The sequence below is a fragment of the Nyctibius grandis genome, chromosome 18 (genome assembly GCF_013368605.1).
Source record: "Nyctibius grandis isolate bNycGra1 chromosome 18, bNycGra1.pri, whole genome shotgun sequence".
NCBI lineage: Eukaryota > Metazoa > Chordata > Aves > Nyctibiiformes > Nyctibiidae > Nyctibius > Nyctibius grandis.
The window spans coordinates 9970227-9992814 of NC_090675.1; the positions used below are offsets into that span (position 1 = coordinate 9970227).

General features: G+C 43.5%; 1 protein-coding gene across 1 annotated transcript in view; it reads left to right on the forward strand.

Moving 5' to 3' along the window:
• Positions 1 to 22588, forward strand: part of AATF (apoptosis antagonizing transcription factor) — a 48768-nt gene that overhangs the window by 2267 nt on the left and 23913 nt on the right. Inside the window, exons 2-8 of the mRNA XM_068415527.1 lie at positions 195 to 383; positions 1037 to 1453; positions 2097 to 2234; positions 17227 to 17341; positions 17697 to 17901; positions 18663 to 18827; positions 19601 to 19684. Coding sequence (XP_068271628.1) covers positions 195 to 383; positions 1037 to 1453; positions 2097 to 2234; positions 17227 to 17341; positions 17697 to 17901; positions 18663 to 18827; positions 19601 to 19684 — 1313 coding nt within the window. The remainder of the gene's footprint in view (positions 1 to 194; positions 384 to 1036; positions 1454 to 2096; positions 2235 to 17226; positions 17342 to 17696; positions 17902 to 18662; positions 18828 to 19600; positions 19685 to 22588) is intronic.

A 22588-nucleotide genomic window follows, 5' to 3' on the forward strand; every position in this document is an offset into this window, starting at 1 on the left:
AGGGAAGAGCCTTGCTCCCTCTGAAAGCCTAAAAGCCAGACTCTTACGTGAGGCCATGTTGCCATCCAGCTCACCTTTGCAGTATATTTTTGTTTGTAGAGCATGAGGAGTTCTCCATGGCTCCTTCCTGCAGCTGATTCTAGTCTGAAATTCAGTTCTGTTTAGACACGCCTCCTGCCTTTTTGTTTCCACAGCTACAGTTGCTAAAGTGATTGACAAATTTGAGGATGAAACTGCAGATGACATTTTCCCTGTTGGCAATATACGGAAAAAAGCTTCAGTGTCTCTCTTGGAAGCTGATAAAAGGTACAGTGGAAAAGCTACATCTCGCAAAGCCTTGCAAGAAGAGCTCTGGGGAGATGCTCTGTCTGAAGAAGGATCTGGTAAGAAATCTTGTTTCTTTCCCCTTTTCACTAGACTACTCAAAATTTAATGTTAGCATGTTAACTGAGCTGGTGCCATCTGAACTGAGATGACAAACTTTAAGTTCCTGTTACAGGGCAATAAACATGCTCAATTAAGTTGAACACCTTCTTGAAGTGCCTTCCTGAAATTCAGGCTGTATTTTTTGGCCTAAGGGAAGGGGAAATCCCAGAGAGGAGGCTCACTTCTACAGACTGAGGAAAGAGTGTGACTAAGTGTGAGGTGAGGTTCAGCGCACTGACTGAACGTTGTGTGAAGGAAAAGAAACAGCTGTTTTTAAGCCAATATATCTTGGGGACTGCAAGTACATAGAGAGTCCTGTTTTAAAAATGCATATAGCAAATTCTGACCGCCTCGTTTGCTTATCATGTCGTTGTTTCATGGGAAAGCTAATCCATGGATCTGCTAATCATGGCTGCAGAAAACATGAGCTGAGATCTTTTTGGGCATGTGGCCTTGTTTCCATTATTTAGCCAAAACAGAGTAACATCATACACAGATAAAACGGAGTTTGGAGCTCAGATAGCCCAAACCAGTAGCTATCGACGATGCAAACTGCAAAGTGGCACATTTTGCTGGTAAGTAACTAACTTTTTTCTCTTTTAATTATTAGCTGAAGAAGCATTAGATGAATGGTACAGTGGCAGTGAAGATTCAGAAGACAATGGCAGCTTAGGCAGTAAAACAAAGGAGAAGCCGAGCAGTGCTGGCAGTGACCGGGAGGATGACTTGGAAGATGATGAAGAGACAGATCCGTCTGTTGAGGCCAAGGCACCAAACTTCAGTTTCCAGAATATCACAGACTTTGAGAAATTTACAGAGGGGATGGATGATGTAGGAAGCAGTGAGGAGGAAGATGAAGATGATGCTAGCATGGAAGAAGGAAGTGATGAGGAAGAATATGGGAGTGAAAACCATGACAATATAAAGGACACCAAAGACAGCGAAGATGATGGGGGGGTGATGACATTCTCAAAAGGACAGGAGGCTGAAGAAGTAGAAAAAGGAAAAGCTGTGAAGAACCAGCTAGGTTTGTGCATGTTTGTTTTGTATTTTGACAAGACTTTCACCTTGGGGGCACTATAGAAACTGGCCATGTTAGGAACCACTTCAGCATGTTAACGTGCTGTTAGCATCCTGCATGTGCATGCTGCAGCAGCCCTGGTCACTTGCAAGTGTTCTGCTAAATCTGCTAGGCAAACTGCTGTCACTGCTGGTACAAAATGACGTGTTATGAAGTGTATTTATCCACTGGCTTAATTGAACCAGTACTGAATGTACTTGTAGTATGGGCGGGGACGGGGACTTCCCACACTGGGAGTGCTGTGCAGTGATGCTGATACCCCGTCTGTTTCTTTTCAAAATGTAATACTGAATGCAATTTCATCCTGTCTGTCCTAGTAAACTATCAAACCTCCTTTTAAACAGTAAAGCAAAGGGATGATTTTTTTTTGTGAATCACAGAATTACTCTCAGTATCATAGGATGGGATGTGGCATTGTCCACCTTGCGGTGCCAATTTTGTGCTGGGTCAGCGCATGCAAAGATTTGCCCTAACCAGGAGTAATGTAGCACAACGGAGAGGGCCTGTGCTGTTCAGTCGACAGCTCCTTCCCAAGGAGCAAGTGCTTTGGCTTGCTGAATAATTGTTTTATTTCCTCTTTGTTATGAAGCACTGTGGGATCAACTGTTGGAAGCGAGAATCAAGATGCAGAAGGCGCTCGTGACAGCCAACCGGCTTCCACAGCCAGATACTTACCCCAGCTTCAGGAAGGAAGGTGGACAAGAATTTGACAACGCTGTTGAGAGCTGTAAGAATTCTTCAGTCTTTCTTTCTACTTTGAGTAGGCCCTGCTGTAGCCAATGTGTTTTGCCTGTGTGGGGAGGTGTTAGTGGGAGAGTGAGGGCTTTGAGTTGCAAGTGTCTGTAGTGTTAGCTGTTGGTTTGTATTGCCTTAATCATTAATTAGGTACCGTGCAAACAGAAACCAAAAACTGTTTTCTGCCCCAGACAAAGAAAATGTCTCCTGTCACCCACGTCTGTATATGCCTAGTTGATCTCTGCTGGTGGTCTGTCATCACTTACCTGATGTTGGTGTGCCTCAGCTCAGGGCCTGCTGCTATTTCTAGTTCATGTGGGGATTGAAGTTTGCTTATGAAATTTAAATTTCATGCTGGATCTTAGAAATAATTGGTTTGGTTATTGCTGTTTGGTGCAGAGTTGGGATGCTTCTTTGTCCAGAGACACCTTGTGGTACCATATTTTGTGCTGGGTCAGTGAATGCAAAGATTTACCCTAACTAGGAGTAATGTAGCACAAAGGAGAGAGCTTGTGCTGTTAAATCAACAGCAAATATCTTTTCAGCTTGGAGCTGCTTCATCTGTTTATTTCTTAGGATGACTATTAATGATATTGATCAGGTGAGATTTGTAGTAGATTCTCCAATATGGCAAATATAATGTGCACACTCTAGTTGATAAGTGCAAAGTACTCAGCTTCAGTGTGAGGTGGATCTGTTTAATTTTTAGAATTGGACACCTTTTTTACTGGCCCTAAGGTAAATGCACAGGGAGATAAAATGTCTAAATAATAAATACAAACTACTGCAGGTAGCAGTTTGTGTCCATTTCTCCCTGACATGTTTGTTGTTTTCTGCCAAAAACCACCCAGATGACAATGTTTATACACAAATTGTTCTTTTTTCTAATCCCACTAATGAGAGATTAATGAACTTTGTGGGATATTCTTCCAGTGATTTTGAATAATAAAGATAAGCCCAGCAGCATTTTAAAGCTTGCCAGGTTGGTTATCCCTGTCACTTCTATTTCTTCTTTCCCAATCTCGAGATACTGCTCACTTTCCAGAACATTTCAGCTCCATAGGTGGGCACTCTGTGGAGGATCCCAAGAAGCCCCCTTATGTGAGCCAGTCAGTAGGAAACAGTGTAGTGGTGGCTACAGCCTTTCATGCTAAACGTCAGAGGTGTCATCTGAACCAACTGGTTTGCTGTGGTTGTGTATCCATGTGCCAGTTTGTACGTGCTGTGGTGATACCTGTGCATTGAGAAACTTTGACCTGGGCTGGCACAAGCCATCTTAAAACTGCATTAGGAACTTTCACCATCATCAGACTTGGCCCTGAATCTTACCCCTACGCCAAGTTTTGCCTGTCATCTTAAGGCTTACACCTGATCTGAATGGTAGCTGATCAGCTTATCTGGAGTTACAGCAGGTGAGATACTTTATATTTTAAAGTTAGCTCTGCTGCTTTAAATGAAGTGATTAAGGAAAGGCAAACTCCCGACAATACTGAGCTGACCTTTCAGTGAAATGCATGTTATTAATGTATTTAATGAGATGCATTACAAACTTGCACCGAGCACCATGTTTCATTACAGGTCTAAAATGCAATATCATTAAAGACCTTTAACAGAAACAATGGTTGACATTTTGATATTTCCCATAAGCAAAATACATCCAAGAACATGGAGTGTAATACTGTACACAGTGCAGCAGAGAGGTTAATCTTTCAGGAGTCCAGAACGCTAAAGGAAAATCCACTGTTAATAACTGCTCAGTGATTCCCTCCCCACATGCTCTTCATAGTCTGGGCAGGAAAGTTGCAGTGGTACACTCTGATGTTCCTGATAGCCTGGGTTGTTCTGTGTTTCCCCTGTGAAGACAGCAAGAAAATATAGCTGGAGTGACCTGGGTGAAGGTAGTAGAGGAAGCGCTCAGACTGACAGATGGAAAGTAATGAATTTAGGAACATTTTGCTGCTGCTACACTTGTTTAGTGTTTTCAGATGTTCTCTAAGAGACCTAAGTTATATTCCTTTTTTTTTTATTTCTATTTTTTAAAAATAAAACCTGGAGTTGTGCAATAAAGTTACAATAAATAGCGATTTTTGATGAGCTACACTATTGTCCAATGCAGTTATCTTTCACTGTCCTGCAAAGATGCTCCTTCCAGAAGTTAGAGTGCCAAGCATGAAATAAGGAGTAAATTTATACATTAAGATCTTATGGAAGACTAGGGATGTAGTTGGTGTTATGTGGCAAAGACCCATTTCTCTCTCACTTTGTGGTGTTGGGCCCTGTGAGAGGGATTCATGTCTAATCAACAGCTAGAGCTGTACCCCGTGGGCAGTCTGAGCTGTGTTACATTATCACTCGCAGAGCTGCTGCCTGGATAGCAGGGCTGTGACCTGTCAGTTCAGGAGGGGAAGCTAAATCCTTTCTGAAAATATACATCATAATATGTTTAAAGTTCTTTCATGAATTCATGCACCTTGATTTATGAGGGGGAGAAAAATGACGCTTATTATAAATCAGCTGCCAATAAAAGTCTTTAATTTTTAGCTGATCAAGTGTTTTAGTGGCTTCTATAAAAATAAACCTTTTTTACTTGATTCTGAACAGTGATGTAGTGGGCTGGGTAAACATTTCTGAGCTCCTGAGTTCTCCTGCCGGTTGTGTTACCAGCTTATGGGTAGGATCCCATTCCCCACACAGGAAAAACTAGAAGAATTGTGCATGAGAAAGTTTAAAGACGAGTGGAAAACAGGACTCTGTGAATACCGAATGTTGAGGTGATTCCATTGTACGTGTTGCCCTTTAGTCTTGGACAGGATTTGGGGTAATCATGACTTTGACACTGTTTTTCAGGGAAGCCTCAGCACTTCTTTCCAAATCCACAAAATAAATCTGGCGTGCTGTCATCATCCTCTTTGAACAGGAGGAAGTGATTTGGTGTTCAAGTTGCACAAAGGAGTTGGTGCCCAAAACCCCGACCCTCGGTGGACGCTGTAGCCCACCGAGGGCAGGAGGGCACAGAGAGCTCTCGGCACCCAGCGCTCTCTGGGGTCCTGGACAAGTCCCTCGCATCTCCTTGAAAGCCACCCCAGAACGCTTTCAGTAATTTATCCCCAGTCCTTTCTTTCCTCCTGAACTTTATGCTCTGTGCTCGCAGGAAGGATGATTTTTTTGAAATGGAAAACAATCCTTCCTATGTTTGCCTCTTTGGTGTCTCCCACTGGTGACAACCCTCTGTGCAGCCAGTGGTGGTAGGGAAATTCCCTAAGGGGCTGAGTATAATTGTGTTAAGACAGCAATGTTCTCTACATTTGCAGTTTTAAAGCCAAATCTGAGTGAAAATGGGAAGGTCATGCTTGTTTTCCAAATTTTGAGGTTGGAGATTACAAAACCTCAAGTGTTTAATTTATTATTTTTGTAATCTTTTACGAATTTTTTTTTTTTTTAAATGATAGAATGTGCTTTGGACAGTCTTAGATTCCTGAGATCTCAGGTTCTGGTGGATGATTTACTGCAAAATTGCTTATAAATTGAAGTAGAAAATGTTTTGCAGACCTGGCAGCTTTCAGGCTTCACACCCATTTGTCACCCAGCATTTCCCTTTGTGTATAGAACAAGAATTAATTAGGCTGCACTGCAGGAAAAGTTTATGGCCATAATTTATATGGGATGAATTTCTGTTTAAAGAGGCAGCATTGCTTTGTTTGCACTGTCTTACTTTTTCTTTCCTTCTTTTTTTTTTTTAAAATCTTTAATTATATTCCAGATCTTTTTCCGTCACCCTTTTTACATACAAATTGGAGACCAAACTGTGGTCATGGAGCTCATGTTTATTCCTGTTTTGCATCCACGGAGGAAGTCTGAGTGGTTTTTAATGCTGAATTCGCAGTGGCTGCGCTCTGAACGCAGTGCAAATGTTTCATGTTGAGTGCACTGCGCACGTGAACTCCCCCAGCTTGCCGTCCTGGGGTGCTGCTGCCTGCAGTGGTCTGTTTCTCCAAGATACATTTGTATTCTCTTGCTCCATATCTTCCAGTCTAGTCCAGGGCTTGAGATGTTGCCTCTGTTTGGGGTCTTGCACGTTCAATTAATGTTTTTCATAATCAATGCAAGTCAGAATTTGCAATCTGCTCCTGATTTGCACATTAAAGAGACCCATTAATTAAAAATTCCAATCCCTGGCATGTTCCCGCAGGATCCTTGCATTATTTACATAGAAAAAGAGTGCAAGGTGCAAGTTCCTGTGCCGTGTCTCTGCGCAGATTGCATGCCTGCCATTCATATTGCTGTGTATGTTTTCAAGGGGGAGGAAGGTTAGAAGTGGATCTCATGAAAAATGTCACAAAAAAATTACCTCAAGGGCAAGAAAGAGCCAAAGAAGAGGTGGAAGCAACATTAGTGAAGCCACATCCAGTGTCAGGAATTAAACAGTTCTAGGTTTGGGGCTTGTTATGTTAAATCTGGAGTCAGTGACAAAAAAAGCCACAGCTAATTGCGGGCAGGGGGGCAACAAGAGCTTTAAGAAATAATATCTCTCAGTCGACAAAGGCTAGAAGCTGTTGTGTGTGCCCTGGGTAGCTGGGCTTCCCAACACCGTCATGTAGCTCTGTTCTTGCTATTTTAATTACTTTCTCTTTACAATTTTTGTTAAAAGTACTAAGATGGGAATGTTTCAGTGACAAGTAGTTAGACGGTGATACTTTATACTTCACAAAAAGACTGGGGAATTCTAGCTGTCAAATGGTATAATGTGTTATTTTCAGTTTTTAGTTGGCGAGATGAGGAATTAAAAACATAGAAATGTGGGTGAGGCTCTTGCAGAAGGCAAGATGCTGATGGAAATTGCAAGACTTTAAATGGATGAGCAGTTGCGTGTGTTTTCGTATGCATATGCTTTTACTTTCCAAGAGTTCAATAGGTCCTTGAAGTGTAAACTACAGGTTGAATTTTTATGTATTTTTTTCACTTTGACTCCATCTGTCAGTGGATTAAGAGAAACTACTGGAATCCCACATTTCTGTTCTTCAGCGTAAGCTCAAGATAAGTTGTTTTGGAGAAATTGAGAGAATGTGGGTTTTGGTAAAAGGTAGACATGCAGGTCTGTAAGGATGGATTTGCTCACTAAAGGACCAGAAGTGGGGACAATACGTAGTAACTGTTATTTACACTTTGTAGAGCTGTGGAGAAGTTGTACAAAGTTTTGTGATCAATAAGAAAATAAACCTGAATAAAGTGAATCAGATGATAAAAAAAAAATCAAATTAAATGCTCCATGTGCTTGCAAGGCCATTATCCCCAGACCTGCCGGGGTTATTAGTGCATTAATGGAGCGGCAGCAGTGAGCTCTGCCTAGCAGCAGCCCCAACTTCTCAGCACAGTGCCTTGGCTGCTGCTGCTGGATACAAAATTATATACAGCTTTTTAAGTTCTGCTGGAATTTGTGCATCTTTTCTCAACTTGTCTTGATGTTTGGACTACAACTACCTGAGGGGAGGTTGTAGTGAAGTGAGAGTTGGCCTCTTCTCCCGGGCAACTAGCGATAGGACTAGAGGGCACAGCCTCAAGCTTCTCCAGGGGAGGTTCAGGTTGGACATCAGGAAGAATTTCTTTACAGAAAGGGTTATTAGCCATTGGAAGGGGCTGCCCAGGGAGGTGGTGGAGTCACCATCTCTGGAGGGGTTTAAGAAAAGACTGGACATGGCACTTAGTGCCCTGGTCTAGTTGACATGGTGGTGTCAGGGCAATGGTTGGACTCGATGATCCCTGAGGTCTCTTCCAACCTGGTTGATTCTGTGATTCTGTGACTTGTGTTTGTATTCTCTGTAGTCAACTATATCTTATTTTGCTGATCACTGTGGTGTTACTCTAGGTAATTCATCCATGGACATTCTCTGTGGCCATGAGCTAGTGGTGTTGCATCCATGCACAGAACACGATTCCTGTGTTCCTTGTATTCAAGGAGGGTGCGTGAGCTGGTTTTACATTCTTGCATATTAAGCATTTCTGTACAAATGTTTCACACTGAATATGTTTATTTTCTTTTGTGTTGGTTCTGTAATATTTTGCTGAAAAGGGACTTAAGACAGGGGGAAGGGTTCTGTTTAGTGTCTGTTTGTATGTTCTCAGTGTCTTTTTAGTAGAGGCTTTTTGCTGGGTTCTGTTACTCTGATTCCTGATCTTTTAAAAAAAAAAATAGATTTATATGCAACATGCAGGTAAGTCATGTCAAAGAAGCTGATGAAGCATTGACTAACTTTGAATAAGAAAAATCTGCTTTAGGTAGAACCTGTTCCACTTCCTGTAAGAGAGGATGTGCCTGGCAAGGCGTCCTCCTCTCCAGTTGTGCTGCATGCTCACCCTCTGCCCTGCTCCTCGGCTGCACCTGGTTGTCATTTGACACATCTGGTTAGAGAAAAGCTGTCACGTGAAATGTGCTTTATTGACCCAGGCTTGGGATTTTGTCAGAGAAGCCTGCAGGAATCAGCTGCCAATAATTCCAGTCATAATTTTGTTATCATACCTATTCGTGGATCACTTTTAAAACTAAAATGTATCCATACGTACATCTGGAGATGATAACTCGTTAATACAGAGCAGGGTAGGTGTCACAGGGGAGTGGGGGACGAACTGAGGCACGGGCAGATTACACAGTTTCCAGAGGCATAGAGCAGTTACAGGATTAATTGGTGCTAGGCAAGATCATGGGCTTAAATATATTCTTGCTTTGAAGATTTTACTGGGAGCCTGCACAAATGTGTGACAGCAGAACTGGGTTTCAAGCCTGAGTGTAAATTATCGTGATCAGATCTAGCCCACTTAAAACTGGTAGTTCATGTTAATTGAATTGTATTAGTCTAGACACTTTATGAATACAAAAAGCATCGTGCTTGTCAATTCATGCAGGGTGGAATTTGATTTAAATGGATGTGAATGCAGGTGTCCCCAAATTTCACCTTTCCTCTCTGATCTAATGAAGAATCTATTCAACTCTTTTTGGGAATAAGCCAAAGCCTGTTGACATTAATGAAGACTTTGAAAACTAAAATAAATGAATGAATCAGACCCTTTTTTGTAAATTTTGTTGTAATGATCCTGTGCCATGGAGAGCTTTTGGTGAGAACTGGGGTCAGTAAGGATGACGGGCTCGTGGGTGGCCATTCTGTGTACGTGCCAGCGAGTGAGAGGGAAGATACAAAGTGAGAAGCTTTAGCCAAAGGCAGAGGTCTCCGTTTTGGAGCTCTGTTGTTGTTTGTGTGCGTGTTTAATTGGGTAGTGGGAGGTGTGAGCTTTTGTGCCTGTGCAGAATTTGGGCTGTACGAGGTACCAGGGAAGTATTTTGTGGCATGTCGTCGCTGTCTGTGAATTGTTCAGAGATCCTGTGTAGCAGGGAGTGGAGAAGCGCAGGATATTTATTTAACTTGCAGTTTTGGGCTTTTTTTCAGAAAAAAACACTCTTGCCCTTCCTGACTGAGTGCCAAGGCTTTTAGTTTGTGGTATTTAGTCTTTTTGAACGGAATTTTTGTCTGCTTCTCTTGTATAGATGTGGTAAAATTGAAATGCTCCCATTTTATAGGTTATCTCCGTAGCCATATGTGTTGGGCACTGCTGGCGTTTGAGGTTTATTTTAAAGCTGTCTTAAATTCTAGTGCAAGAAATGCTGGGAGAGTCCGTAGCTGTTGACCTGATACACCCGAACTCCAGACCGTGGGATTACACCACTTTCAGCACATCAAATAGGTTTGCCTACACTTGAGTTTCCTAAGATAATTAATAGCTAATTAAACTGAGTTTAGCTAAATGCTTGTGCATGTTAGTGTGTATAGTCCACAACCAAGATGCAGGGAAACAAAGGCTTGCAGAGCATCCAGACATGCATGTGCAAATGTCAGCTAACTCGGATTAATTGGCAATTGGTTACCTTGAGATGGAAACTCAGTGCTTGTCATGATAAATGTAATTAATGGCCTGGTGTTATATGGGGAGGTCAGTCTAGATGGGCTAATGTTCCCTTCTGGCCTTAATATCGAGATAACTATGAAATTTCACATTTCTTCTTCCTTTCTCATTCTTGCATGTGTACTTGGGGATTCCTGCCTGGCAGAGACGGGAATGCATGCTGTCAGCTCCTTTGCATTTACAGTAATGCAAACCATCAGTTTTTATAAATCTCATTTTTACAAGCCCCGTCCCCTCCCTGGTTTGGGCTGATATCAAAAGATGATGGTTGAGGCGAATCAGCAGAGCATGAACTTCAGGGAAGTGTTTCTCTTTCTCTCCCTTCTCAGCCTTCCCCCTCCCCCAGTCCCCACTAATAAAATCCTTCAATACCAAGCCTTTTATTCTGTTGTTGCATCTAGTTATTTTCTTTACTTTTAGCAAACTCATCTGTGTCTCATCCTGTTGTCCTTACTGTCAAATGCAGTAATATTGGAGTGTAAGAGCTAAATTGAGTCCGTTCTGTAACTCTTTGGGAGTCAGCTGAACTGCTTGTGTGAAAGGGGTTTGCAGCAGTGGCTCCTTTGTGCTGAAGGAACACAATTTTCCCCTCTGCAAAGGCTTTTGCATTATTTGCATTCCAATGGAACCAGCAAACTGGGCCTTCGGTGTGGAGCAGGCCTGTTTGTTGCCATCAGCAGAAAAGCCCTTTTTCCTACCATCATTTGATAAAACTCCAGGAACTCGGTGTTTTAGGAAGCGTGAAGGGAGTGTTACTCCTGTCATTTCCTAAAATAACCTGTACAGATTTACAAGTGCTTTGTGCTAGGATGCAGCTCAACTCTGTGAGTAGCATATACGTAACTACACCACCTCTAAAAAAATCTGCTGCCGAAGGGCTTGCAGCTAGCCTATAATTTAGTCTAGGCTGGCTCTTGTACCTTCTGTCTGAGGCTTAGCAGTAGCCTTTTATTCCTGTGCCATCTGGTTTTGGGGCACCAGGACGTTCAGGGGTGCAAAAGTGAAGATAGTGGCAGTCCTGCCTGCACCGCATTGTTCCTCCTACGGTTAGTTACGCAGCGGGAATTAAGGAAAAGCTGTTGTCCAAAGCCCCGTGTTTAAGATGTGATACCTGGAGGAATTCCCCCCGCCTCTTCCTGGCTGGTAACGTCGTTCTGCTGTGGGGAATATAGAGCGAGCTCCAAAAGTAATACTGACAGACTTCAGAATTATGATACACTGGAGCTCTGGCGTAATTCTTTGTTGAAGAAGTTAGAGGCCTAAAATGTTAAGGCTTATTGTTATTCTGAGTTGATAATCTCTGCCTTGCTTTAATAATTTTTCCTCATGCCTGGATAGCCTGCGAGTTGCACAATAATCACTCACACAGCTTTGTAATCAATGCCCAAAGTAATAGGATTCCGCTGGCCAACGGCAATTAATAAATTTGTGTCTTTTTTAAAACACTAGCAAGTCGGGCCTGAAATACGACTGACTGGCTTTCCTCATTTGCATATTTATTGCAGTGGAAAAATTCTTGCCGAATGATTGATGTTGAGCCTGCCTCTTGAATTCCAAACAGCACATTATTATGAAATGAAAAATGCCGGCCATACAGTTGATTAAAGTTGAAGACAGTGGAATCGGTGTTTTTTAAGATTGTGGGAGAATTAAAGGCATATTTTAATAGATGTTGACAAGAAGTGAACTAACAAAAGCAAAGCAAAGGATTTGCTTGAAAAGATTTAATCAAACGTGTTTCTTGGGGGATTAATTGCTGGGGATGACTAGTGCAAGTGGCTGGCTTGTGGGTTTGAATGAGAAGTATTGTTCTCAGGCCAGCGTCTTGAGTGCCATTTTGACCTGTAGTTTAACTCCTGTCCCACAGTCGTTTGAAAGGAGTGAAAATTTCCCCTCTTCATCTGAATGTTGGGATAAATGTACCTGATAAAGATGCTTTTCATTATGTACAGCTATTAGAATAAAAGAGGTTTGATTCCTCTCCTTCTTTTTATTTGCATGACGTGACCCGTGCGGTGGTGACACGGTGACTCTCCACGGTGGCACGGGGAACTCTCCCAGATTTGGCAGCTCAGCTTTTGCTCTGCGTGCTGTGGTTCAGACACCAGCGTTGGTCCAGCTTTTCTGTGTGAGCGCTTCACACAGCCTGTGGAGGTACATAGAAAATTAAAAGCCTGCATGCCGACGATACTCCTGTGATGCCAGATCCTCAGATTTAATTGAGGGGAAAAAGGAGTTAATTTCCAGCTCTGGTGTGGGCTCTGAATTTCAGCCGTGTCCTGTGCATGCGGTGTTTTGTGCTGGTACATCATGGTAACGATGCTCCTGTTCATGGTGCGTATGGTGTGTACACAGCCACAGGCTCTGCAGGGCAGCACTGCCACGGCAATGCCCCATCACGCCCTGCAAGGTGCCACCAACATACAGTGATGGAGTGAAGATCCTGGGAGTTTTGCCCCAATTTTAAGGGTGCCATCCCTGACCGTTGTACTCTGAATCTGCTGGCTGGATGCACCAGGGCAAGGCGAGGAGGAGCGTGCCTGGTGGAGCAGTTTGGGGAATCCCACTGGCTGCCTCTCTGTGAGTACCTTTGAAAGCCTGGCCTTGAGGCACCAGCTTTTTTTCCATCGACTTAACGTGTCTCTGCGTGAGGCTGCTCCCCGCTGCTCCGCGCCAGCTGCTGCTCTCCGCAGCTGCTTGGGCAGATGAAATGAGACCCCGTTTTTAGAGGTCATGAAAAAGAGCGCGGATGTTTTTCTGCGCAGGAAACTGCTTTGCTCTAGAAATGCTGAACTGAGAGCGATGGGCGAGCACAGAAGCCATCGTGCCTGCAAGTCCCCAGCATGGCAGTGCTTGGGTTTCAGAGGCTGGCGAGGGGAGCACGTCTTGGGGTCGGTGCCCGCCGCCCCACGCAGAGGGGGATGCCAGCAGCACAACCAGTTTGTCCGTACCCACTGGCATTGACAAAATTGATTTTTTTGTGGTTGGGAGCAGTAGGACAGATTTCATCTCTGGTGGGTCTTCTGACACTTTGATACATGGCAGTGCTATCCCTGAATGGAGCTAAATACTCCAGGGCTACTTTCTGACTGGGTGAAGGGATGTATAAAATGAGAACGTATGAGAGGGTATTAACAGAAAGGCACACTTTGATTTACTGATACTGGCTCCCAGCTTTCTTGGTGGATTGATATGCTGTCAGCTGGATCTCGAACAACTTTTTCACTCCTGTACACAAAATGAAGGGGCTCCCGTGGACTCTTAAAAGTGACTCTTACAAGTTAGTGTCTCACCACAGACACTCTGAGTCCCATTTAAGCTGGAAGTTATATTCAAACCACGTTTGCTGTGTTCTTGGAGCAGCTGCACATGGATCCCACTCAGCATCTTTTTTTCTTTCCCAAAGGGCAGCTTTGAAAAGGTTGAATGGAAGGAGGGGTTGTCTGTTGTCCTGGGTTTCGTTGGCCTCTCCTACACACAGAGTATGAGTTATTGTTTTGGGGATTGCAGTTGCTCGTGCTGAAATACCGTAAAGGCATCCAGCTTCTTTTGTTTTTAAGGCAGTGATGAGCCACCTGTCCTCAAAATACACAGGTTAGACGTGCAGAAGGAACTCCTGGAAAAGGAGATGGTTTTGAGATTTTTCTCACTGGTGATGTATGGCCCAGTGGGAAAAGTGTCAGTTGTGACACTGATGTTGCTGTAAGGTGGGATATTTACCCCAGCACACTGCAGTGCAGATTAGAAGAGAGATGCAGCAAAGCTGCCAGCAGAGAATGCGAGAGAAGGGGTGGGAGAGGCACAGGCTGGGGTTAACTGGGGTGATAGGCTGTGCCTGCAAAGTCAGTTTGGGAGAGTTTTACACACCACAGCATACAGCTGCTCTTGCAGTGCTGTGCCTGCAGTCCCTGACCGCTGCCTGGGGCGCTGGACTGGGAAGGGGGATGTTTAAGCATCTGTAGTTGGCTGAACACAATAGAGCAACACCCAGAAGTGATACTGATGGCAGAGTTAGTGTAGTAGCTCTGGGAATAAGCTGTTGGCATCAAGATCATCCCGTTGGTGAGTGAGTGGTGGGAGGGTAGTTGTAGAGCTTTAACAGCATTGTTTCAGCCTTGGCTGGTTTGTGGTGCTTGTGAATACCCAAGTGTCGATATATTCTTGGTCCCAAAGCTTTAGAAACTGAAAATCATCAGGGACTGCCTAGGACCTAACACAGCTCGTGGCAGTGGGAGGGCCCTGCTCTATGGTCAGGGCTGGCCTTGCCTGTGCTCTTAGAGGTACTGCTGGCTTTGTTCTGTGAACAGAGCAGGGAAGGGAGTAGGAGGTATGAACCTGATGGTTATCACATGTGAAAGCTGCTAGTTGGTTGCCTTAATGTACTGGCGTGCTTGAAAGCTCTGTGTTTGTGACTCTTTTCTGTTTAATTGTCTGTTTCAGACAAGGAGCAGCATAAAAAAAAGAGTGCTGGCAGGGGTAGGAGAGCAGGAGGGTTAGCGTCCGACGTTCCTTCCAAATGACACAGTTTGTATCTATGAAAACAGTTTTGGTTTATGCTGCCTTCGTTCACAAATGGATTCAGCCTGTTCCCCAAAGCAGATGGTGTAAAGGCAGATGAGGGCATTAGAGGGAAGAGAAGATGGAGAGGAGACTGGGAAGAAAACAGTCCCTCCTGGAATTAAACATGAAATGGATAGGGCAGGGCTGGATGGGAAGAGGGCAGGGAGGGTGATACTTGGCTTCTGAAGTTGCGTTTACAGCACACTTAAGCACCCAACAGTAACAATGAGAATGCCATCCAATAATGCTATTAAATACACAAGAACTGAAAGCACGGAAATTACCCAGCTGTAAGAGGCTCGTGATGAAGCCACTGTCTGGAATAATTAGCCCTCCCCCCTGGTTAGATGCACGGTCATTGTCTTCCCTGCCCTCTCCATCCCCTTAACTCCAAATAAAATTGCTCCCCATCCCCGCTTCTGTTTGGGTCCATATCTCATAGCCTGGGGGAGCTTGAGCCTGTCTTTGTTCCTTGCCTGCTTGCCATGGCCCTGATATACCCCAGAAGAGCTGGAGTGCTACTCCAGTTGTAATTGACAGGATCAACGCCGCCTGGGGTGCATTAGCCCTGCTGCTGGAGGGTAGGCAGCGGGGAGAAAATAAACAGTTTTGGAAGCTCTGGGGACATGTAGCTGTGTTGCAGGCAGTGGGAAAGATTTTGCTGTTGTAAGCTGTGCACTCAGGCTAGGGTGGGGGCACTTGCCTTTTGCAAGTGATGCTTTAGCTGCAGACACGTACAACAAATGTATTTTTAAGGGCTTTTGTCTGATTGTCTCTTGGAATTGTTTTAATGCTAATACACAACTGTTTTACATGTAAGGCAAACCTAATCCCTTAATAGGTTTATATAGAAGAGTTGCCAGAACATTTCTATAATGAACTGCGGGCCAGGGGAGGATGAGTCCAACAGCTGATCTGCAGCAAAAATCTTAAAGCATCTTCTCCTTGACACTCCTGTTACTGAGGTCAGGCCGTAATTTATCTGAAGAGGGTGACAACTAAGTAATATCACAGTGGTAACATGCGGGAGATTGAGACCTCTGAATGTCTGGGCTGATTTCTGCTTGCCCTGTCTCTGTCTGGTTGATGGAGATTTGCTGTTCACTCTACCCATGATCTCTGTGTCCTCCATTTAAAAAAAGTAAAAAAGCAAAAGAGCAGGTGGTGAAAAGTTGTCTTCGTTCTGTTTTGGTAGCGTCAGGTAAATATAAATTAACTCCTGTAAAGTTCAGTTCAGGTTTTTTGGATAGAAGCGTACTAAGTGCTCTACCTGTAAGGGCTGACCCTGTGATTGATGTGTAGCGAGGTACAAAGGGAGAGTTTGTGTACGCCTAGACAAACACTTGTTTTATATCAGAGTGCTCTGCAGGGAGGCTTGTTGGTTGCCACAAAAAAACTATTTTTAAAGAACAGATGCTGCAACAGTGTGCCGTTAACCCTTCCCACAGCCAGCTGCAACGGTGTGTTCTTGGAGAACGTAAGGTCGGTGGAACAGAGATCGTTTTCTCTGCATTTGCATAGACACAGGAAAATTGTCAGCTCTGAAAGCCTTTGGATGCACAGCATCAGATCTGCATTCAGGATTTGTGTCTGCAAGTACCCTGGAAAGCAACTACTCATCCCCCTAAAACTGACCTTCATACACATGTATTGATCATTTTGTGCACCACCCCAATCTGTTCTTCACTTTCTCTCTTTCTAAGGATCTCTGGGCCTGCAGTTCTGCTCTTCTTATCAGAATCCTCTCATTAAACTTGCCAGGTCATTGTTTACGTTTGCTCCATAGATCAGATCTTGCTACATTTAATTTTACTTACAATCTAATTTCTTATACCTCCTGCGTGGTGAGCACAGCGGCGTAGAAACCAGCAGTAGTCACAGCCCTGCAGGAGTTCGGTTTTTCTTCTTGCCCTTCCTCCTTCTGTTCCCTATAACATGCACATTATGTACAAGGAAGAAAAGTCAGAGGTCAAGTTTAGACGGGATGTACATATATACATTTTCCCTTGTGTTGCTTCATATTATTCAACTGAAGCTGGCCTCTGCTGCAGAACTTGGGAGAGAAGTGAGTTAGTCAGCAAAAAAGGTTGTTGTCATATGCGTGTGTCATCAGACACAGTACTTGCTTCTTCAATATGTTAATCCTTCAGGCTCTGCAGCCTGAATGTTTGTCAATGAAACCCTAGATCCGTATACTCCCGATGTGCAGCCAGGCAGATGTTTAGAAGGCAGTCCTCCCTCCCTTCCTCCCTTTTTAGGAAAGAAGTGTTCTTTCCCAGCATGGTGGTGTTTGACATTAACAGCTATAAATCAGTGTGAAGATAAAACCACATCTCTAACCGGTTAGAGAAAAACAGTTAATGGGACATGCAGTAGCTGTGGCAGAAATTCAGATTCAAGATGAGAAACTAAGCACTGCTTCACCAGAAGGAAGGGCCAGTGAGAAATCATCACGTGTGTCTCTTGTTCTGCAGGTTGTAAAGCCCTGGAGGCATTGCTGAAAGTATTAGTGGACCTTCAGGATGAGCTGCTTTATCAATACCCAGGCACCAGGCATCTGGTAGATGGAAGGCAATCAAAAACTGAGAGGTAAATGCAAATTAAGACAAGACCTTTCTGAATCTTCTGTTCTCCAGCTCTCCAACGAACAGGCCAGTGCACAGTCTTCCTGACCATACTCACTCTCTGCTGTTCTCTCAGTTGCTGCTATATCTGGGTGACAGACACTCTGGACAGAAAGGACTATTTGAATTCCTTGTGCAAGTGTGGGAAGTCTGTTTTGTAATCTTTCTGATGATGGAGGAGGGGCTAAACCATGGGTCTTTTGGCATAAATATCACCATGGTGTGGAAAATGCCTGGGTAGGAGTGGAGGGGCCACTAAGAATTCACACATGTTGCCTTAGAGAGGTGTAGGGTGCTGAGTCTGTGTATTTTTGTTCTAGTGATGATGAAATCCCTAGCAGTAGTGATGAAGAGCAAGTGGATAAGGCTCAGGAGAAGAGGAGGAGCCTCCCCAAACGAAAGCTGAAGATGGAGGACTACCCAGACTTCATAGCCAAGCGGTACGCTGACTTCAGGACCTATCGGAACAACACCTTGCAGAAGTGGCATGAAAAGACGATGCTGGCATCGGGCAAAATGGGGAAGGCAAGTCTTTGTTTATGTGTGCTGACGTGCTTATTGTTGAGCAGAAATTTGTGGAACAAGTTGATTTGAAAGTTCTCTATCATGGATGTTCCAGGTGAAGCCGAGAGTTACACCAGTGAGAATTCAATACACAGGTACTCACTTTCCCCCAACCTTAAAGGTGTTTGGAAAGAATCTTAGCCCTCAGGTTTCAAAGGCATAAGCCTCTTTTGTTTTGAGCAGATGGGGAGGAAAAAAATTTTCAGGGGAAAATGGTTTTACAAGTTTTTTTCCCATCCTCTTGGGTAGTATTGGTGTTCTCCCAACCAGACATCTCAGCATAGCCAGTCTCCAGCAGCAAGAAAGCTCTACAAAAATGCCCCTGTTGCTGATCAACAAGCTGTCTGTGTTTTATAACAGAACTAGGGGCTTTGGTGGCTCTCCTCCTCCATGAGGTGTACACTTTAATACAATGGGTAATCATTTCACCCAAAGATCCAGGTCTCCTAACATCTGTGGGTTAATATTAATCATTGAGAAGTTCATCTGAACCAGAACAGCGAAGGCATTTTATTAAGCCAGGTGTCAGGTTGCCTCAGGTTGGGAAGGGAGAGAGAGGGAGAAACAAATAAAAAATTGTAGCAAAAATCCCTGCAACAAACCCCAAACCACCTCCTCTTGGAATGCTGTCTGCTTATCCACTGACATGGAAAGATAGAGGAACATTGCTGCCTTGAGGAAAAGCTTTCTGCATTATCTGACACTAGTTAATGTTGTTGCAGGGTTTCGGTGCCTTTGAGCGTTCAATCTTGACTCAGATTGATCATATTATGATGGACAAAGAGAGATTGCTACGGCGGACCCAGACCAAGCGATCAGTGTATACAGTGCTGGGAAAGCAGGAGCAGGAACCTCAGCCGGTCCCGGAATCTTTGCCTGAAAATTCGGTAAGGGTGTTTTGTTTATATAACTCATCCTGTAGCAGCAGTGAAACTCTCTGCAAAACAATTAGCTCGAGCCTTTAGCAGGTCATATTCTTGTTGGTGAGAGATTTATGAAGGAGATATCTGAGTGTTGATTCCTGAAATGTAATGGCTAAGAAAAAGACATAGACATTTCAATTCCAGTTTTATGGTGTTTGCATTATCTCCTGTGCCAGTTCTTGACAGGGAAAAACAAGGCTTGGTCTGTGGTTGTGCCCCTCCTGTGCCGTAGGAACTGATGCTCACTAAATCTGCTTTTTTGAGGTGGTGGCTACAAAGCTTTGGTTTTGCTCTGGAGTTTAGAATCTTTAACCCAGAAAGTCACTTCTAAAATCATACTGCTCATAACCTACAGAATATATTAGTAGTAAGTCCGTTATTAATTTAGTATTTAAGAATGAATAAATACTCAATTCTGAGAGATCATGTAGAATTACTGCACTTGCAAGATATATTTTTGTAATTACATTAAAAATATCTGTAGTATTTTGCCAGAAAGACTTTGCACAGTCCTATTTATTTCCCAGTAAAGGTATCATAAATCTGTTTTGGCATTGGCAGCGTTTCTGCCTTGCCTTTAAGTGTATTCCTAGTCCTTAAAAGCTTGTTATGTTGGGAGCTTTTCTCCATTCCTTCATATCTTCAAGTGTGTTTACAAGCCGCTGCATATGATGTCGTCAGAGTTAGAGATAGAAATAGGCACATATGAGCTTTCAGTATTTCCTTTGTGCTTCTAGGAAGTCCTCCCGCAGTCAGATTCCAACAGGCACCTGAAGGACATAGATGAGGAGATATTTGATGATGACGACTTTTATCACCAGGTAGGTGATGGTAAATCTGTGTTGGAATTATGGCTCCAGTTTGTTTTTCATGCTTAAAGAACTAATGCAGTCAGTTCTGTGCTCTAAATTTCTCTTACCAGTGAAACCCAGTTACCTGTTTGAACATCCGATATCTCTGTAGATACCCCAGAGGATTTCACTCTCAACTTCCAATACAATATGAGCTTAAACTTGCTTTGTGGGTGTAAATATACATCCATTGCTGGCACTGCTGTGCTTGAGTGAGTCAGGGCTGCAGGGTGAGCTCTGTGCCTGTAGTTCTCACTGGTGAACATTGCTACACTAGAGAAAAATCACTGAATTCTCTCAAGGTGACTGTTCTCTGTGGGTAGAGTCCCACTATGAAAAACAATTCTAGTAGGTCCCAAAAAGCACCTGAGTTACTCTCATCTCAAACTAAATCATCTCGTCTACCTCCAGAATGAAAAAGCTGCAGGGCTTCTCTAGCACTTGTCTTGGAATTGTGCCAGCTTGGATTTAGGCCAGTTATTATTTTTATTTGCAAAAGTCTTAGAAACAAGGAATCTGCACCCAGTGCATGGAGGCTGCAGCTTAGGGAAACCTTGTGTTTGTAATTTAGTTAATAAATACCAGTGCCAGCTTTATGAAGTACTGGAATTGCCATATGCTGGGGAGTATGATTCACTGTAAGTCCGTCCCCAATGCACAAAAAACTAGGTTTGCTCTGATGATCCACAGAGACCTTTAACTTCAGGACTAAACAAATATCATTATATCATTAGGCAGAAATTTCTGATCTGAATAGTTATTAGAGTGGCTAGTAAAGTGTTAGGGCAGTGGAAGAGAGCTGTTGCCATGTGACTGTGCTCCGATAACTGGTTTAACCAGAAGCATTTGAATACTTTCAAAATTTGGCGTTTCATGTACAGTGCCAGGCCTAAAGAGGAATAAAAAGATGTATTAAATTGGTGATTCTTATCTGTGTTCTACGGATAGAAAATACAAAGAACTTTAATACTCCAAGAAGGTTTTCAACACCATTCCAACCCTACTGCTGTAGATGTCCCAAGAAGCTTTTTGCAGTAGACCTCACCTGGTGCAGAATTAGGACAATTTGAATATTTAATGTTTGTGAGGGCCCAGCTTCGAGGGCCAAGTGGACCCTAAGAACACAGAACAAATGAAGTTAGTATAACAAAATAGTGAAGTGGTCGAGGAGAACTAGCTGTGATTGACGCTCCGTGGACCTGTGCAGAGGAGGTGCTTTTTGGGTTACAATGTTAAATTTGTAAAAGAAACATAGCAATAGATGAATGGCCCGTCTTCTCTTGTAATAACTTTAACTTCGATAAATCGTGATTTCAGAAATATGACTAGTCACAGCTTAGCTTTTCCCCTCACTGGTTAATTGGGGTGCTGGGGTTAATCTAAATTAAAACTTAAACTAATAGAGGTCATTGAGGGAAGAGAATCACCTGAGTAAAACAAATGGCTCTGCCAGGCACAACTGTATCTTGGCCATTTCCCAAGAGGGAAGTGGCAGCAAATTGGAGTTATTTCAGCATTCGGTGGAGGTGAAGGATGGGTGACACCGGTTTAATGTACGGCACCTCCGGAAGCGTTCCAGATTGCATTCCTCGCTGTACCAACTGCTGCCTCCCGCGCAGGGCGAATCGGAGCAGGACCAGCCAACAACATCTGGCAGCACAGCAAGGAATGGGTGCAACTTTCGAAACCCCATAGACTCTAAATATGGTGCTTAGCCTGGTGGAGGCTTTAATCACTTACCACTCCTTGGCAGCGGGCTACGACAGCTTATCCCAGCCTCGTACATCACGCGCAGACATCTGCTGAGCCGCGAGGCAGCTACACATTCATTTTCCTTCCTTGCTTGTTTTTTTTTTTTTTATCCCTCTTTCTCTCCCGCCCTCCCTTCCACCGTTCTCCTCTCCTCCCGTCCTCAATATGCTTCTTGGGAGAGATGATCTGTAAAGATTACTGCTTCATTGTGTGCAAGTAATTGTGGGGATGCCAGGCCCTCGCCAGACACCGCGCAGCACCTGTTCCGCTGACCTGGTTAATGTCTTCTGCTGAGTGGGATTTGGCAGAGATTGGAGCTGAAGCCAATTCAGCGATAAGGCTACAGAAAATGGCTGTATGTTTTCTGTCACCTCCCAATTAAATTGGTTTCATAAAGTGCTTTCCTTTATTTGTCAGGGTGGTAAGCTGAGGCTGAACGCTGCATTCAGGAAGGGTAGAGTGTGTTACAATGGAGCGCTGACAATGCACTGAGTGTGTTTGCCTTCAGATGGGTCATAACTGTGCAGCGCTTTTGTGTGCCTGTGTGGATGTACATACAGAAATAAAATGTGGAAAGGGAACTGGTTCTTCAGGAGTGATCGGCAGCAACATCTCTGGTTGTTGGAGCTGAGGTTGCTCAGAAGCTCTGACCTCTGGGCATAATATTTGTTGCAAAGTATATGTGTACGTTTCAATGGGCGCTTTTTTCTTTGGTTTTTTAAAGTTAGATCCAGACTTTTTTTAGTATCGCTTTCATTTTTCTAAATAACGTTTTATAATTATTAGTTTATTTTGATTACTGCTTATGGTTTATTAAAGGTAAATGTTCAGGTAAAGAAGGATGTTGGAAACCAACTTCCTGTATATTTCAGTGTGAAATTAAGCAAGTAAAAATGAACGAGATGAATGAGCACAAGTTAATGATAACAGAATAAGTAGTGTACTGTTTTGTTATAGATTATAATGCAAAACTCTTTCAGCAATCTGTGGAAAAACAATTTCCTTGTCCAGGTCTTGGTATTCAGTAGAATTCACCATGTGGGGCTGGTGGAATATTACGACAATTCAGGATTTAACTCTGTTCATCCCACTTTGCCTTTTCTCATATTCTTCCCTTGTTTT